Source organism: Microtus ochrogaster, chromosome 21, assembly GCF_000317375.1.
Source record: "Microtus ochrogaster isolate Prairie Vole_2 chromosome 21, MicOch1.0, whole genome shotgun sequence".
Classification (NCBI taxonomy): domain Eukaryota; kingdom Metazoa; phylum Chordata; class Mammalia; order Rodentia; family Cricetidae; genus Microtus; species Microtus ochrogaster.
This window is the reverse complement of record NC_022022.1, coordinates 42,463,067-42,481,962: the sequence shown is the minus strand read 5'-3', so window position 1 is coordinate 42,481,962 and position 18,896 is coordinate 42,463,067. Positions and strand designations below refer to the sequence as shown.

Below are 18,896 nucleotides of genomic sequence, written 5' to 3'. Positions count from 1 at the left end.
TGTAGACCAGGCTGGTCTCGAACTCACAGAGATCCGCCTGCCTCTGCCTCCCGAGTGCTGGGATTAAAGGCGTGCGCCACCACCGCCTAGCTGAGTTTTTATTTTTTCTTGTGAGTGGCCATCATCTATTTAACCTCCCAAGAATCAGCCTGTTCTTAGTCACTTCATGTTCTTAATTCTGCTTCACCCCCATGAATATATGACAGAATGAAGCTCTTAGCATTTCAAGGCACCTGTATACGTTTGTCTCCTTAGTTCCAAGCTCCTTAGATGGCATGTGACTTGTCTCTCATTTTAATATTGGTGTTACACTTTGGACATGAGGTGATGTGGGATTCCCCTCTGTATGCTGTGAATACCACTGGTTAATAAAGAAACTGTCTTGGGCCTGCACAGGGAATAGAGGTAGGTGGGGAAAACTAAACTGAATGCTGGGATGAAGGAGGCAGAGTCAGAGAGAAGCCATGTAGCCCCACCTGAGCCAGACAGAACTTTACCTGGTAAGCCACAGCCATGTGGTGATACACAGATTACTAGAAATGGGTTAAATTAAAATGTAAGAGCTAGCTGATAAGAAGTTAGAGCTAATAGGCCAAGCAGTGATTTAATTAATATAGTCTCTGTGTGATTATTTTGGATCCGAGCTGCCCGGCAGCCGGGAAACAAATTAACGGCCTCTGTACAACAATGAAGTATTCCCCAAACGCTGTAGGAATGCTGGGAATTTGGTTTGTTGGGACTGGTTGGTTGGAAGAAGCCAGCCACTGTCAGAGGTGAGTGTTTTGACATTTTATACCTCACTTCTTCTTCTCATCTCTTTCAGCTTCCTGTCTGACATACATTGAGCCACCCTATTCTACTATGTGCCCCCCCCCCCCATCGTGATGCTTTGTCTTAGAATGTGCCAGAAGCTAAGGGACCTCGGACAAGAGCCTCTGAAGCTGAAACCAAACACGTCTTTCATGGTTCAGGTGTTCTGTCAGAGCAATGGCTGAGAAGCATCTAACACAAACAACTCAAAAGACGCTAATGAATGGGCCGTAGGGCCAAGTGGTTAGTCGTTACAGAGCAGGACAATAACAGATCTGGTGCAGATCAAATTTTAACAGCAACATGAAGCATTAGACATAACCCTTATTACACCTGCCAAGAGCCTGAGTGTTTGCTGGTAGATATAGTGGTTGACAACTACTCTTCAAATTTCCATATGAATTCAATCACAGTTTTAAAGATTAGCACAAGGGCTGGAGAGATGACTCAGTGGTTAAGAGCATTTGTTTCTCTTGTAGCGGACCTGGCTTCAGTTCTCAAACAGTGGCTCATGACCATATGCAACTCTAGTCCCCGGGGATCCAATGCCCTCCTCTGACTTCCACAGGCATCAGGCCTGCACATGGTACACATACATACATGGAGGTAAACCACTCATACATAAATAAGTAAATAAATCAGAAAATTAGCAAAAAGGAGAGAAATACTTAGTGTATATTATTGTTACATTAATTATCTTACTTTGGTCTCTTAGAAATGTAGTCTTGAACCAGGAGTTTGAGGCTAGCCTAGTCTATATATAGAGTTCCAGAGTAGTCAAGGGAGACAAAATGAAACCCTATCTAGAAAGGAAGAAAGAAAGGAAGGAAGGGAGGGAGGGAGGGAGGGAGGGAGGAGAGGGAGAGAGAGAGAGATGGAGAGAGGAAGGAGAGAAAAGAGATATAGACTTGGACCAGGAGTACTTATCACTAATTGATTTTAGAATGGTTAGATGGTATAAGAAACTGCAGTTATCTTCAATAGGGCAACAATTGATAAGATTTATGTTGGAAAAAAATAATGAGGTTTAGTAACTGGTAAAATATAGATGCTATTGTGAATTCTTTATAAGTTATGAGCTTTCTCTTCTGCCCAAGTTAGGACTGTGTAAATGGGGATGGGGGCAGAGCAGAGCAGAAAGCACCCAAGTGTTAGGCTGTAGCTGTGAATTTTATTTCTCATTAGCAATGTAATTTCCCCCAATCTACTCATCTTTTCAACAAAGAAACTTCAGCCAGTGGCTATCTCTCTGTGCACAGCTACATTTAGGATTGCAGGGCATGTAATCAATTCGGTTGAATTTTTTTTTTTCCACATAGGAAGAACATTACAAAGAAGAAAGAGCAGTAGATGTTAGAACAACAGAACTGCCATTTAGATAATGGCTATGGATCAGCAAACACACAGGGTTCAATCTAATTTTTTTAAAAACGATTCATGTAATTTCAGTTCTTTATCTTTCCTTCTATAAATTATTCCAGGTAAGGCTGCAAAGGGCCTTACCTGGAATAATTTGATCACAGAGTTCCTTCTGTGGTGTTTTAAAGCAGCATAGCACTGAGTCGTTTTACTACACTCATCCATTGTAGTGTATTTATACTGGGCAAACGAGTGTAAAATAAAGAACAGTCAGGCCAATGTGTTTACATGAGCACCCTCCCTTCAAGCACGCATCTTCATGTAACTCAAACCACCTGCTGATCATTTCAAAGCAGGAAAAGGCAGTGGTAGGAAGAGTCATGTGGAGCTAGGAGGTGGCCCGGTCAGTAAAGTGCCTATAACAGCACAGAAACCTGAGTCTGGATTCCAGGCAACCACAGAGAAGCCGGGATAGCACATGCCTGTAACTGTAGTTCTGATGGAGAAGGGCAGAGACACAAAGATACCTGGGGCTCACTGGTCATTCAGTCCAGTCAGTTGGTGACTCAGACTCAGTAAGAGATTTCATCTCAAAAACTAGGGTGGAGAAGGGAATGCAAAGATGCTTCATGTTGCTCTTTGGCCTTTTGCCCATGGCCAACATGTATACAAATACATCACGTATGTTACACATATATGCACAGGTCACACACATGTATCTAACACACTTTACACACGTGTGCATGAGTCACACATGTTACACATGTGCACCACACACATAAATGTTACACATACATTGTGCACTACGCACTTACATGTTACAAGCATGGATACATATGCTGCATATACACACACGCATAACATAAAGTCACAGGAAAGGAAACATAGAGCAGGTCTGATACATTACAGCTTGGGAGGCTGGGAGCAGCGTCTCTTTGCTTTGTGTCTCCTTTGTTCTTTGCTGTCAAACCCAGTAACCTCAGTGCTCAGGATGGTTGTTTGTTACACTTTTCTCTGTTTATTTATATTTCTCAGGACTTTCATTGTTATTAAGCCTTGTAAATATATTTGTCCAAGTGACAAAATCCAAGTGATCAACTTTGTGATTGATAACAGAGCTGTTTCCCAGTGTTCTTAAGGGTTCAAAGGCATTAAAGCAAATCAAGACCATAGCTTACTTTCTCACTTATGACACTGACAACCATCAAAGAATTAGTCTCTTTTTTTCTAGAGACTGCAATTGGCCACTTTTGATTTTAGTTACTACGAGCAAAGCTGTAAGGTTTATGTGTTCCCCCCCCTTTTCTGATAGCGGACTGTGGAAGGAATTTTAAAGGGGAAACAAAATGTCACACCTCTGATGTGGTTGGTGGAGAGGAGAGATTTAGCCACGCTCTTGCCTCTAGCTCACTGACTCATAATTCCTTCCCACTTCTTATTCTAGGAGCCCACTCTGTGTACTTGGCAGCCGGGGTGTAAATCTTGGGATTCGAAATGCCACACATTTTTCTTCCTGCCCCGCGTATACGGCCTTCAGAATTTCACAGGAAAGAACACATGCTCATCCCATTAGGAGACATGAGCATCTTCTTTTCCACGGAAGGAGGTGGTTCTTCCTTTTTAACCTGAGCAGACGACAAGTCATTTTTCTAACTTGGGAATGGGTAGGGGAAGCCTGTCACCTGGTCTGAAGCTGTAGAAGGTGAATCTACCCATTCTGCCCCGTCACCAGGTCTGAAGCTGTAGAAGGTGAATCTACCCATTCTGCCCCCGTCACCTGGTCTGAAGCGGTAGAAGGTGAATCTACCCATTCTGCCCCCGTCACCTGGTCTGAAGCGGTAGAAGGTGAATCTACCCATTCTGCCCCCGTCACCTGGTCTGAAGCGGTAGAAGGTGAATCTACCCATTCTGCCCCCATCACCTGGTCTGAAGCGGTAGAAGGTGAATTTACCCAGTCTGGCCCGTCACCTCATCTGAAGCGGTAGAAAGTGAATCTACCCAGTCTGCCATCCTCCTAGCTCAGAGATCAGAAATTAATTGGCTACACCTTTTTTTTTCTTCTTCAAATTCTGAGATTCCTTTGAAGTTCAGTGGGGGAAGAGGAGGAGAGCAGGGAACTGGCATGGAGCTGAGGACCAAGTTCCCTTTCCCCCATGCCTTGTTCTCGGGGTGCCTGAGCCAAGCACTAGCAATTTAAGGCAGTTCCATCATTTATATAATGAGAATTTCTGCTAAATCATTTAATTTTGAGCACACTGGGTCTCCTTAAAGGTCTTTCACATAGTGTGGGAGATAATTAAACACCTCTTATATGGCAGTTAAATTTGGGGAGAAGGAAAAGAGAATCAGATGGATAATTTTAAACCAAGTGCACGTTTAACTGTTTAATGCAGTGATTCTGTCCTGATTATAGGTACAGCTTTAAGTTTGAGAAAGCATTTTTCCACATGACATTTAAAAACTTACTCGTGAGCCAGGTGGTGGTGGCGCACTCCTATAATCCCAGCACTCAGGAGGCAGAGGCAGGTGAATCTCTGTGAGTTCGGGGCCAGTCTGGTCTACAAGAGTTAGTTCCAGGACAGGCTCCAAAGCTACAGAGAAACCCTGTCTCGAAAAACCCAAAATCAAACCAAACCAAACGAAATGAAACCAAAAGGCTGAACTTGTGTTTTGGACAGGAGAAAAGAGAGCGACAACCGTGTGTCACAGCCTTCAAACAGAGAAATACGTTCACTCTTGTGAACTCATGTAAAGTCACACAGACGCCCCGCACAGGCAATCATGCCTACTTTTAGTTTGTAACCACGCAGGCTCATGTGTTTTCATGTATGGACACTCCTGTATTACTGTGTAACTCCACTCAGTGCAACAGTACTGAGATCTTGTCGGGCGTTCAATAAAAGGTTTTGGGTTTGGGAACTGAGGTGGACACTGAGCTGGACTGTCCTTTTGGGTAAAAGGCTTGCTAGAAGGACTGTTAAGGCCACAGACAGCAGCACGATGGGGCTCCGAGGAGAGTTCGGGCCCGCATGGTAGAGTGCTGGACCCTCGTTATACAGGTGGGGGATTCTGTTACCCTGGGGCCTGTTTGTAGAATCAGTTATGGGGGTGAAATCTAGAGCAAGAATCTAGAATAAGTTACTTTGGTTCTAGGCACCAAATTACTTTAGTTTTTGGAATTGTTATTATTCAACTAAAATGGAAGAGCGTTTACAAATTGGCATGGCAATGACAGACACTACTCATGGCAGATGGGGCTTTAAACCCACTGTGACAAGTAGGTGACATTTATTGTCAGAGTTTGGTTCAAGTCCTGTACCCCGATATTGGCATGCCAGTTTTTGTTCGTCTTACCTGAAGGATCTTATCCCCAGGCTGTAGTAGGTTGGATGCTGGTCCATCAGGCTGAACCCTAGTAACAAAGATACCCTATAAGTCAGAAGTGACATAGGTTAGGAGTTTATCCCCAACAAGTAGGTGCACTTAAATACATTTCCATTCATATAGAAAACAGTAAAAACAGCTTTAAAAAAATCACAGTTTACACAAGTAAGATTTACCAGGGTTATAGTATTTAACTACAATTGCTCTACAGTCAAGTCTAAGAAAAACACATTTAATATGAAGATTACCCTGTCTTTTATAAAGTACAATTGCAGTTTACATACCAACCTCACAGCCATCAATAGAAATGCTTTTTTGTATAAATTCTGAATTTGCTATAACTACAGGTACAGGCTGCAATCCCAGTAATCAGGAAGCCAAGGCAGGAGGATTGATGTGAATTTGAGACAAGTAGGGCTACATAGTGAGTTCTGGGCAGTCTGGGGTGCAGTGTGAGACCTTGTCTCAATAGTGAGCAAGCAAACAAACTAATAAAAGATGAATCAAACCAACTAACTAAGCAAACAAAGCCCTCAACCAAAGCAAAAACAGCTTTGTCAAATTTAGTTGTAAAATGGAATATTTTGGTGGAAAAGACAGGAGGATGAAACGCAGTGCCGGCTTCTCTGATCACAGCAGGCATCTACGTTGTGAGGACAAACACAGACCCTGCAGTCAACCCTTTCTCGGTCTGGCAGCTTGCGTGTACCATCTACCCGGGTGACTGCTACTGATTTTAGTTAGCACCCTTTGGAAGCCTCCCTCTTTCCTACTGTGCTGTGACAGACAGAATGACGGTATTGTCCCAAACAAGCCACTATGTCTCTGGTTGCCTCCAGCGACTGCCACTCAGGTGACCCTGATCGCCTCTATTTGGCTTCCCATGCAGCGACAGTTTAATAAGGTTTGCGTAAATCCAAACCACAGGGGCCAAGTTATACATCCACATCCACAACACTGCGGCTCTCACAGCGCACAGCCTGGCTGCCTGGAGACGTGAAGTTGGCATCTGCGACATGCTTAACATCAGAAGCCGCATCGTGACTGCACGATTCAGTCACCGTTCTGTGAGTTTGCTGTCAAGCTGACTTTTACAGTGGCCTGAGCTTTCTAAGGCCGTTATTGCTGTTTCCTAAAGCTTTGCTATTTATTTCCAGCCAGTCCATTTCATGGACTAAGACGTTGCCATTGCTGTAGTTCCCTTCTCTCTGTGTGTCCTATTCCCAGCACACGGCCGTGTTAGGGAAAGCAGTGATCCATGAGGGTGCCTTGTGACACCAGTTTTGGATCTGTATCATTTGTATTTGTGTGCTCTTGCCCTAGGCCTGCCTCAGGATCCCAGGGTCTCAGTTCTCCAGTGCTTGGAAAAGACTCTAAATAAATCCAAGCCGATCTGAGCCTCCATGATAGCGGGGTCGATTGGAGATGAAAACAGTGACAACATGTCATCTTTCAATAACTCCCTTTGTTCTGAGACTTGAGTATTTTGACAGTGGGGAGTCATCAGACTTTTGTATTAAAAATTACACAAATAATATTCCTTCTGGTAAAAAAAAATCATATCATATGGAATACAGCAAGCCATTCGGTTGGTGCTTTAGCAACTTGGGGTGGGGGGATTTGGGCATGTTCAGATCCTGACATGTGAGGAGACAGGAAGATATGCTGCAAACTATCAAACAATGCATCAGAAAGTACACCAATATCCCGGCATCTGAAACTACAGCCACACGCCATCTCACCCCAGGAAGGGACCCTTCCCCATCACCCCACATCTCTTCTGTATTGAGCAATGTGTATTTGACTTTTGACTGCAGCTGTAACAAATCCCCACAGATTCAGTGACTGAAAACACTGCCAAGCTGACCACCTCACAGTGTTGGAGTTCTGACCTGGCTGTCATGGTGCCAGAGCGAAGGCATAGGTAGAACTGTATACTTCGAAGGGTCCTCTTGTTGAGAACTCACTTTGTCTTCCTTTCTAGAACAGTTTCTAGGGATGTGCAGACTCTTGGGTGATAGCCTCCTCCTTGCTCCTTTTTTCAAAGACAGCACAGACCATCCCTTCCTCCTACCACAGCCAGGGGAGGTTTCCCACCTCCAAGGACTCATCTGGATAACCTAGGGTAGTCCTAGCTCAAGGTTCCTAGCCATGACGTATTCAAAGTCCCCTTTGCTATATAACATGCTATGTTAATGGGTTCTGGACATTAGAGTGTGGTCACATTTGGGGAACCATATTTTCTGTCTGGCATACTGTAGCTATAGCCAACACTGCTCTGGTGTTAGCCTTCTGTGTGTAACGTTTAAAAACTGGCAAGTACATTTTTAGATACATAATGTTTCTTCACTAGTGAAATGTATATGAAATGGCACAAAGAGAGAGATGTCTTAAGTGGGCAGATGCATATAGAACACACGGGACAGCAGAAAATTCCATAGATGATCAATAACTAATGCTATAGTTTTTGAAGGTCTTAAGGCTGAGCTACATTTGAATATCTTATATCCAACAAATCCCACTTTGAGAACATTCCTAGATTTGCTGGCCGAAAGTTACTCCTCTCGGTGAGCATATCAACTAGCATTTGCCATCTTTACTTGAATCCCACAGGTTTAGCTTCTCTTACGTCGGAAAGGCGTGCTGGAAAGTTCTTCTTGCCTCATCTGTGGACTCCTTGTGGTGGCTCATTGTGACAATGGCTTCTATCACTGGCTATTGACCAAAAAGGACCTAGGTTCCATCTGGGGAGCTTTCCAGCTCTTGATCACTTCCGGAAGTTCTTTTCATTGTTGTTCCAAGACAGAATTGCCAGCTCTTCATTTGCCTGACAGACTCTTCTGTAGCTTATGGCATCTCTGACTACGTTTGACTAATGTCTCTCACCTAGTGATTTCTCCATGGTTCCTTAGTGACTCAGACGCATGGTTTAATTTGGTACTCCTCCTAGATGCTAAATGATGTCTCAGAGCAGAGCACCATGGGTGCTACAAAGTTATTTCCAAAGACGGAACCCTTGTTCTTTGTAGATATTAACATTTGGGTGCATGTGATATTTACTTAGATCGCAAAGAGTCATGTATCAGCGACCACTATAGATGTTTGACATTGCTAATCCTGTTAGGGCCCGCTGGCTGCTCTACTTGACATAACCTGTTGTCACGTAGTTTTAATTGTGTGTGTGTGTGTGTGTGTGTGTGTGTCTGAATGCAGTATGTTCACACGAGTTTAAGAGTTCTCAGAGGCTTGGAGTATCAGATCTTCCTGGAGCCAGAGTTGCAGGTGATTGTGAGGCACCTGATATGGAAGCTGGGGCCTGAACTTGGGTCCTCCGCAAGCAGTATGTGATCTTAATCACTAAGACATCTTTCCAGCCTCTACATTTCTGTCCCGTATTAAAATTTGTCTCTTTGCAGTTATATGATCTTCACGAAGCATCCATAAACAGGGTTATGAAAGCATCAGTGTTAAGATCTGACCTATTCTGGTTATCTAGCCTCTGAATACCATCCACGGAATTACCAAGTTAAGTCTGCAAGGCCAGCACTTCACATTCTAACTTTGAGGAGAACGGAACTTTGTATGGTTTTCTTAATGATGAAGGTGAATGACTGTGACAATCTCAGCTATTGTCAACGTAGACACAAAAATAGAACTAGCCTTAAGGTCCCTGCAACCTCAATGCATGAAATACCTCTTTTTAAAATTCCCTAAAGTATTACCTTTAGTTACTACTTGGAAATGGTTTCTAAGAAGGCCATATCACAAGTAAAAATTATATATCTTACAACTCAGAATATTTTATTTTTACATCAAGTATTTTAGAATATAGTCTTTCATGTATTCCTGTAAGTATGAAAGTTCAGAGAGAGTTTCCAGAGGGAAAATGACTCATTAAAGAAGCAAATGAACTGGATGTTTTATAATGTTGCAGGGGACACTGCTTTCTCTCCAGAGAAGGATTAAGTACTAGCTTCCCCCATGAAGCAGGCAACCTAGATTTACTTTATCAAGGCTTCTAGAAGCAATGTTAGATCACTCTGCAGTACAGCCTCTGTAATGGCTGTAATGGACACTCCAAAAACAAAGACAGCATGATATTGTGTGATGATGAACTCTCTTAAAGTTTAATTGTTATGTGTCAGGTCTTAGACTTTGAACAATCTGCTGCCTTAGTAACAGAAGAATTTATGTGGAGCAAGAAAAGATATTTGTTCCATCGCCATTAGAAACTAAGAAGAACTTCCCACAGGGCAGGGAACCCTGATTGCTCTTCGGGCTGACAAGGGAGGGGGACTTGATTGGGGGAGGGGGAGGGAAATGGGAGGCAGTGGCGGGGAGAAGGCAGAAATCTTTAATAAATAAATAAGTAAATAAATTAATATATATACATATATATGTATATATATATAGAAACTAAGAAGAGAGGAGACCAAGATAGGGGATGGAAAAAATGGAAAGGGAAGATAAAGAAGGAAGGGCACCAGCAGCTGAATAGTGTGCTTCTCCCCAAACGGTAAAGTTTAATACTCATAAAAGGTTGTGATGGGAACCAGCGTGATGGCTCAGCTGGTGAAGGTGTCGCCATCAGGTCCACAACCTTGAGTTTGATCCCTGGACTCACATGGTAGAACGAGAGACCCAACTTCTAAGATTGTTCTCTGACCTCCACGTGTGTGCCACAGTGCACACACACTTGTGCAGGTGCATAGACAACACAACAAATAAACCAATAAATGTAATAACAATAAAAGACTGGTGACTAATCTTTGGTGTAAAGTTGACTGGAATGAGGATCATTTGGAGACACGCCCCTAGGCCTATCTGTGAGAGTGTTTCCAGAGAGGTTAACTGAGAAAACAAGACTCTAAATGTGGGCAGCACCACTCCATAAGTCAGTTCCAGAAAGAATAAAATGAAAAGAGAAAGAAAGTAGGAAGCCAGCTGAATGCCAGAATTCATCTCTCATCGCCTCTGGACTAAAGATGCAATACGACCACGAACCTCACTTTCTCTCTCTCTCTGTTGTACCCTCCCGCTGCACGAGATGGGGCTCTCAAACTCTGAGCTAGAACCAGCCCTCTCAAACATAGCCTGACCACTGAGAAAATACCAGAGGAAACTGTTCTCAGCTCAAAATTTTCACTAAGAAATGCACAGCGGTGGAAACATCCCTTTGAGCCTCTCAGGTGATTATCTGTGAGACTGCAATGGGATTCCTGGAACAATTGCTAAAATTAAAAACATAATCATACAACTGCCAAAACCAGGTACAGTTTTAGCTCTTATATTCTATTTCCCCCAAAGACCACAGTCTAGGGAATATGCTACCAGCCGGTCTGTCATTTCTAAAAGCAGCCTCAGAGAAAAATTGAATAAGTTGCTTATATTGCGGTGCTCTCAAGAAGTCAGAAGCATTTATTTTTATTTGTGCACTAAAAGGTTTTTAGAACGAGACAACTCCAAAGACCAGACTGCACGCGTCTCTTTTCCCAGGATAGGACAATAGTAAATTGTACAATTTTAGTTTGAATCTCTGTCATACATTTTCTAGGTGTCTCCTCTGGTCATCTTTATAATAGTTGCTTCTCTTATTGCTATGACACAATATCTAATAAGAGCTACATCTGGCCCAGATCTCTGGCTTCTGGAGAGATGGGGTAGGGATGGCACCCACTAGTGTTACTCTTTGAGTCCTGCACAGCTAATGTGTGCTATGAAACCTTGGCAGTGGAAGAAATCTGGAATGCTTAGCTTTACACAGGTTACTGATTCTGTCTAAGCCTCTAATGGTTCCTGAAACTACAAAAGACAGGAGATAAACAGAGGTGACTGTGGCTTCTAGTCTAAACTCTTCCTAAAATAGTGGCGGTGTGTAGGCTCCACCTATCACCCCTGCAGGCTCCCTCAAAGCCCTGATAATGTGCTATTTTTGGACCGCATGCATCCTTTCAAAATCATGAACCGGAAAGTGATGAATTTAGTTAAACTTTCTTTTCACTTAACTTAAATTTTTGGTGGTGAGAAGATGTTTTTCCTAAGTTATATAAAAATAAAGTCATGTTTCTTGTAGGTTTAATAATGTTTGAACAGCTTATGCAGTGCTGTGTAGTGAGACCATTCTAGAGATACTTCTTAGAAGTGACATTGAAATCAAGAGGTTAAAATGTCTGGCGACAATTATCCCATAGACACTGCAGTTCAGAATCCCTGGTGCGCTTGGGTGAAGAGGCTCTCAACAGAATGTTTGAGAGTGCAATTTTCTCTCTTCTTTTTCACTTCTATTCTATATTTGCATGCTGTTTTGGGGACAGGGTCTGTTTTATCTGCAGCTGGACTCAAACCTACTACATAGCTGAGGGTGACCTTGAGCTTTTGACCCACCAACCTTTACTTCCCACATTTTGGGGTTCCAGGTGTACACCATCACAACAGATTTAGGCAGTGTTGAAAACAGAGCTCAGGACAAGCTTGCTAGGCAAGTGTTCTACCAACTAATGTTCTAATCAGGTCTCTAGCTCCACATCCTGTAGTATACGAAATTTGAAAAGCAACTATTTTCACTTACTACATGTACAGTTTTTCTAAAAGTTATAGGTCAAAGGAAAAAGAGCCCTCTGGCTTACACATCTAGGACTGAGAATTTGTCTGAAGGACCACCAGTCAGGTCAGGTACATGCCCTGGCCCTGGTAAGCCAATGGGTGCAGCTCACACCCAATAGAACCCACAGAAGTGTCAGTAAAAATGGTTCTTGGGCCTCTGGTCCTACAGATGGCACTCAGTTATGAATCTGAGATGGTCACCTTCATGGCGCTGAACCTAACCATCTGACCCAGTGTAATTTATAAATTTGTTTGACTTTGCTGTCATAAGGAGACCATTTCCAAAGTGGTAGCTTCAGTGAGAAATGCCCTGCAGAGGCTCATAGGCTTCAACACTGGTTGCAGGTGTCCCTGTTTGAGTTTAGGAGGTAGAGGCCTTGCTGGACAAGGTGAAGGGGAGGGGATGGGAGGCAGCTTTGAGATCTTACAGTCTATCCCCACTTTCTTGTTCACCCTATTTCCTTACCTCCATGCAATGTGACCCGCTGTCTTCCCATGGCACTACCTGCCCTGCCGTGATGGACTACATCCCCCTGGAAGTGTAAGTCAAAAATAAACCATCCCTTCCTTAAATTGCTTGGCCAGGGTATTTTTAGTTACAGGAAAGGAAACCAAAACACAAAATCTAGGAAATAGGCCTAATTAGCCCTTCTCAATCGAGTAGAGGATGTCCATAAGCAAAGAAGAAAATTAAAAATTAGATAGGAATTTCTTTCCCCACTTCACCATTTAACTCAACACCAAAAGGAGTTATTTATTGATGTCTTCACTGGTGAAATAACAGTGACAAAGAATCTAGTCTGAGTTTGGTAGAGATTTTAAGTAGGGGACACAGTTTTTTTTATATTAGTCTCTAAGAACTTGCACATGCATGTGCTTTACTGACATCGTAAAGGTGACGGTATGAACGTGTATAATTTGGTGTTTTGCATTTATTGTTGGTTAGTTTAACCTTGGATTCATCTTAAACTTATATACAATTTGCATATATTTGAAATAAAGAATAACTGTATTGGTTGGCTGTTGAGTATATTTCTGGGACTTTATGTTGAATTAATGTAAATCATTTCAGGAAAAATGGAAAATGTCATGTTAAAAGCGACGTCCTTAAGATCTTTCCTTCTTTTCCTTTTCTTTTCACCCTCTCATTTTTATACGTTTATTAATTTGTTTCGTGTGCATGACTTGTGAATGTTCCACAGCTTGTGTAGTGCGCATGGAAGTCAGAGGACAACTTCCGAGAGTGGCTTTCTCCTCCCTTGTGGGTTCTGCAGACTGAACTCAGGCCATCAGGCAGAGACAAGCGTCTTTGACTACGAAGCCATCTTGTTGCCTCCCGAGAGCTGTTTGATGAATGGGGGCAAAGCCACAAACAGTGAGAATGTATTTGGTGTTCACTTGGCTCATGTTTGGTTTTTATTAAAGTTCACACTTGACTTTAAGAAAATTCCCAGGGTGTTTGCTCCAGAAGTATGTTCCTTCCTATAAATCCTTGGTTTTACAAACTGCTTCTTTCTTTTTTCTTTCTGTTTTTTTTTGGGGGGGGAGAGGGCGGGGTTCAAAAATATATACCTCAATAAAAACAATAAAACAAACAAACAAAAGAGTTTTGTTGATAACCTCTTGGTAGAGATCTATCCCGACTCCCTTTTCTGACCTGTGGCCTCCCCTGCAGGTTCTACTGGAAGTTCCTGAGGATTAGAAAACCACCCTTGGCCTACAATCTCCCTTTCGGAAAATGTGTGGAAGTTGCACCCTTCTCTCCAGCGGTGGCTGCCGCTCAGGACAGACTGACTGCTCTGGGGTTATAGTGATGGATCTGCGACAGCCCTCATAGTGGCCTGTGGGACCAGTGATGGATCTGCAACAGCCCTCATAGCGGCCTGTGGGACCAGACTCTACTGACACACTTTCCTTCCCCAACCTCCCTGCTTCCTCAGTTCCCTGACAGATTCCAGCCAAGTTGACAAAGATCCCCATCTCAGACTCTGACAGACAAATACACGGTGCAAGGTTCAGTACGTCACCCAGACGTTGTTTCTCAGTGACTCTTCAGAAGTCAGGATCAGGAGACAAAACACTTGACCCCCGCAGCACAGAACTCCAGGGCAAAATGAGGGAAAACAGAGCATATGAATATCTCATGCATATCACAAATATTATTTAAATAAAATGTTAAAATTGCTGTATGCAGAGAACTGACTATGATTACTTTCTAGTCATTCATTATGTTCTAGTTTTAGTAATAAGGCTTCATAATTGTTCCAAATAGTCTACATTGTTTAATGTCTTTTTAAGTAGGAGGCCTGAACATTATGAGTTTCCTGAACACAGCTGAAAACAGGGTCACTCTATAAGGAGTGTGGTGGAGTCTGCACACCTCCTATGCTCAGGCTCTCAGCAGCCCCCCTTTCTGGGGATTTTATAAGACATGATTTATGAGTGGCTTTGAAGTGCATTTGTGTTTTGATAGTAAATATCTGACATTTTTTCAATGAATAGAAACAAACTTGAAAGTGAAGTCTGTAAATCCTTTGCCGTTCTATTTTTAGGCTGATTTTGTTCCATGCTAGCTAGCCAGTGCGGGGCATCAGAGAGATGTTAATAATGTAAGTGTCATTGGTAGCACAGCTGGACATGAAAAACCTTGGTGGTGGTGGAGTTTAAGACAGGGTCTTGCTATGTAGCCCAGGCTGGCCTCAAATTCAGTATGTACCGTAAGCTGTCTGGGCTTGAGCTTGTAAAGACTCCCCTGCCTCAGGATCCTGAGTACTGCAGCTGCTGCACCACCACATCCAGCTAAAATGCTATTTAAAAAATATTTATTTTAAAAAAGAATTTTACTTGTATGAGTGCTTTGTCTGAATATGAGAATGTGTTCAACATGCATGCAATGCTTGTGGAGGCTGAAAGAGGGTGCTGGATCCCTGCGACCGAAACTACAGGAGGCTGTGAGCTGGGAACTAAGCTTGGTTCTATGCAAAAGCAGCCGGTGCTCTTAATTGCTGAATACTCTCTCTAAGGCCCTAATATGCTACTTTTTAGCCACCTTTTTTTAATTTTTACCCGCATGCCTTTGTATGTTTTCCCAAGAACTGAGACTGTCCCGAGTGATGTTGATTGTTTTCCTAAGTCAGAATCTACATATTTTGAGTGTTTAAGTGTGTCGATGCCCACATTTTCCAATAGGTTAACAGGCATCACTTGCTCTTTAGGAAAGCTTGACAGGAGTCACACCCACAGGAATCCTATTGATTGTAAAGACTAACTTTCTGCCAAGAGCATCAGGGCTTCTAACCCAGTATTGAGACACTGAAGGAAATGGGCAATAATTCACTTTTAATTTTTTTTAAATCCTCATGTTTCATTTTACTGTCCTGAAATAACCTCAAGTTGCAATGGGATGAGACATATCGGGGAGCACTCAGTGTGTTGTAACTAACACATGCTTGGCACTCCTCTTAAAGAATTCAGGTTTACACATGAAATACTGTCCGTTTCAACCTCTTTCTAATAAATGCCATCCAAAATTGAGTTAATAAGCGCCAAGAAATCTATCCCTCCCTCTTCATCATTCTTTTCAACTTAACTGATAGCATCTCCAAAACCATTCCATAATCACTTTGTCTTGAAGTAGAAGTAAAAGCGGGGCAGATATGTAAATTATATTATAAAATGAATTTATGAATACTGACAATAAATCATATCTATCCAGCACTTATACAAAGGGAAGAGAGGAACGTGTTCTGTGTGGATGAATATTCATGTAAGTATAAATCACATGTGATGAAAAGCTCCAGACAAATATATTTGCTGCTTGTGTTTTTCATATCCACAAAGAGATGAGAAACACACAGACTCTGGTTTTTTTCTTTCAGAATTTAAAAGCATACATTTTTTTACGAATCATCCAATAACATAAGGATAAGAAAAAAAAATATATATTTTTTTTGTGTGTGTGGCCACAGATGTTGAAGTATTGGTGTCCTGGGGCAAAGGTGTCTGAAAAAATGTCCAGTTTTGTGACTATCTTTCTTTTTTTAATATTGACCTTATGAAAACCTTAACTCAATGCAATGCCAGTATCTACACACACACAAAAAAAAGGCCTTATTGCTTCCAGGAATGGAAGATAGTGTGGAAAGGGCTGGAGCCCTGCTTCAGCTCATCTCGGCATCTAGAAGCAATAACTTGAAAATAACTTGATGACAACCCTGAGACTCTATGACATTTACTTAAAGTTCACTGGTGACTGCTGTATATTTTTCAACATTCCTCCCAGGGCTTGGACTTTTGCCTGTATCAAATTAAAAAAAAAAACAGACAAACAAATAAACAAGGATTCATTTCTCCCATCACTTCTGAGGTGACATTCAGATTTCCCATGGTGGAAAAATGGTTGAACTTTATGGTGTTGGCCTAGCTTTGGCATCTGAGGGACTGTGGAGAGTAACTGTGGCTCCCTATGGTTATGGCTGTTTCCTCCTGTAAGCCCCCGTGGGCAGCCTGGGTCTAACGACAAAGCTCTCCTGTCAGCCAGTGATCAGATCTCAGTGCATGTTTTCCTGAAAAGACATTAAATTCGAGGCAGTTAGTCCTCTCAGCAAAGAGAGCAAGGAATGAGCTAGTCCCTAGATGATAGCTTTGAATGTTTCATCAGATCTTTCAAAGGACCTTGGGTTGCTTTATGAAGGATTGCAAAGACTGGCATCATTTGTCTGTTACTCTGGTGCTTTGTTTCTCAGTCTCTAGGGGAACTCACAGTGGGAAATTCCTTGGATTTTGCAATCAAGAATCAGTGTGAGCATTTTAGTACAAGCATAGCGAGTTTCTTTCCTTGACAGAATCACCACTGCAAGGATACCTCAGTGCACGAGGTACAGAATTCATCAGCAGTCCTCCATCTACTGTAGGTTCCTGACTGAGGACCAGTGGAGGAGGCATGCCGACGTCCACGGGTTTGTTGAAGCAAATGTGAGGATTTTGACTAATTAGGGGATCTATAATACTCTCAGTATTAGAAGATGGCACGCGTTTCAACGCCACGGGACTTGAGCTCATCATACGCTCTGCCGCTAAGTAGCATCTGCAGTTGGAAGTGTGTTAGGGCTTAAAAGGAAAAGATTTGGAGTCAGATCAATTCGGTTTTAGGTTTTGTCTGTCACAGATTAGCTAAACGACCTTGGTCGTGTTAATGAATTCCTCTGGGACTCAGTCACATGGTGATGACAATTCTACCCGATGCCAAAATGATCACATGAGGTTACACACACAAAATAAGCTTCCTACAGTGCCTGGCACATGATTGTTAATAAATAATATCTGCTTTTTATTGCGTTATCATTAGAAGTATTGGATTGAAATCTTTCATCTAAACGGCATTTCGCTACTGTGATAGCAGCGTTTCTCTCTGATGATAAGCTGGACCACAATTTCTGTCCCCTTAACTGAGAGGGAAGAGGTGGGCATCATAAAAGGCCATTCACACTCTGTGTCCCACCACTTTCTCCTTACAAATACATAAAGTAGTTTTCCAAAGTTTTGTGCTGAGTTTTTTTTTTTTTATGTACTAAATATTGTTTTGACAGTGTCAGCTGCGGAGTTAATTACACGGATTCCTTTATCCCAAGGGACCACATTTGCTCAGGATCGCCTTGGGTCTTGGAGGGAAGTCAACTTTGCTTCAGATGCTGCTCCAAACACTCCAGTGTATGAAATGGCTTGTCTTGTGAGACTTGATCCCAAGTCCATCTAAAGGCGAGGTGAAGGTCTCGGCTTGTCTGAGGTGATTACCACAGGAATTTCATACAAGTCAGAACTTAGCTGACAACTTCTGTGCCCTGAGCAGCTCAGTTTCCATTTGCTCGCCTACTCCTGCCTTCTGTTCGGGGACTGCTCCATGCTCTCCCTGCTTCTCACCAGTGTGGACATTCCTTCACACCCACCAGTCTTTGGAATTGACCACAACAGCATCCGTAATACCGAACACAATGAGATAAATTTAGCGCTAACTGTAGCATACAAACTCCTCAGCACCTTCAAGACTTCAGATGGTCAAAGATTCTCAGCAGTCAAGAGTTCAAAGCTCCGTGAACAACAAACTTAGCAACACAGCCTGTATCCAGGAATATAGCTAAAGTATGATTTGTTCACTGGAAGGGAGCATGCATTACCCTGCAGACTAGAGTTTCTATGACAGGGTTACATCAGACTCAGGCAGTATCTGTTGAATTTAAATTGCTACTTAATTTGGTACCTTTCCTCTCCAGCTGTGAATTAGTCCACTAATGAAAAGGTAATTTCTTTTTCAACATGGTAGAAAAGAATATGTTAGTGTATTTTCATCCTTTCACTATTACTTTTCAGAGGTAAGTATAAGTCCTCCCCCCCCCCCCCGTGTGTATGTATGTGTGTGTATGTGCATGTTTGAGCATCATGTACATATGAAATGCATATATGTAGATGTGCGCATGAAGGCTAGACTACCTCAGATGTCATTCATTCCTCATGCAACCCACCATCTTTTGTTGAGATGGGGTCTTCCATGGCCTGCAGCTTACAAATAAGCTATGGTAACTGGCTATAAGCTCTGGGTTTCTGTCTGCCTCCCCTTCCCCAGTGCTGGGATTAGAAAAATGTGCTGCTCTTTCGGGAATTCACCAAGACCAGCTAGCCTGGGTCTGAAAAAGCATGGGATAAAACCGGACTTACATAGCAGACAATGAGGACTACTGAGAACT

At 42.5% G+C, this 18,896-nt stretch overlaps 1 protein-coding gene across 5 annotated transcripts in view; it reads right to left on the bottom strand.

Moving 5' to 3' along the window:
- Positions 1–18,896, bottom strand: part of Lrrc7 (leucine rich repeat containing 7) — a 412,851-nt gene that overhangs the window by 18,652 nt on the left and 375,303 nt on the right. For 4 of the 5 annotated variants that reach the window (XM_005357446.2, XM_013350077.2, XM_013350078.2 and 1 more), the window contains one exon: positions 5,524–5,598. In XM_005357446.2, the coding sequence (XP_005357503.1) occupies positions 5,524–5,598 (75 nt within the window). The remainder of the gene's footprint in view (positions 1–5,523; positions 5,599–18,896) is intronic. The other variant, XM_026784035.1, reaches the window with a different exon arrangement.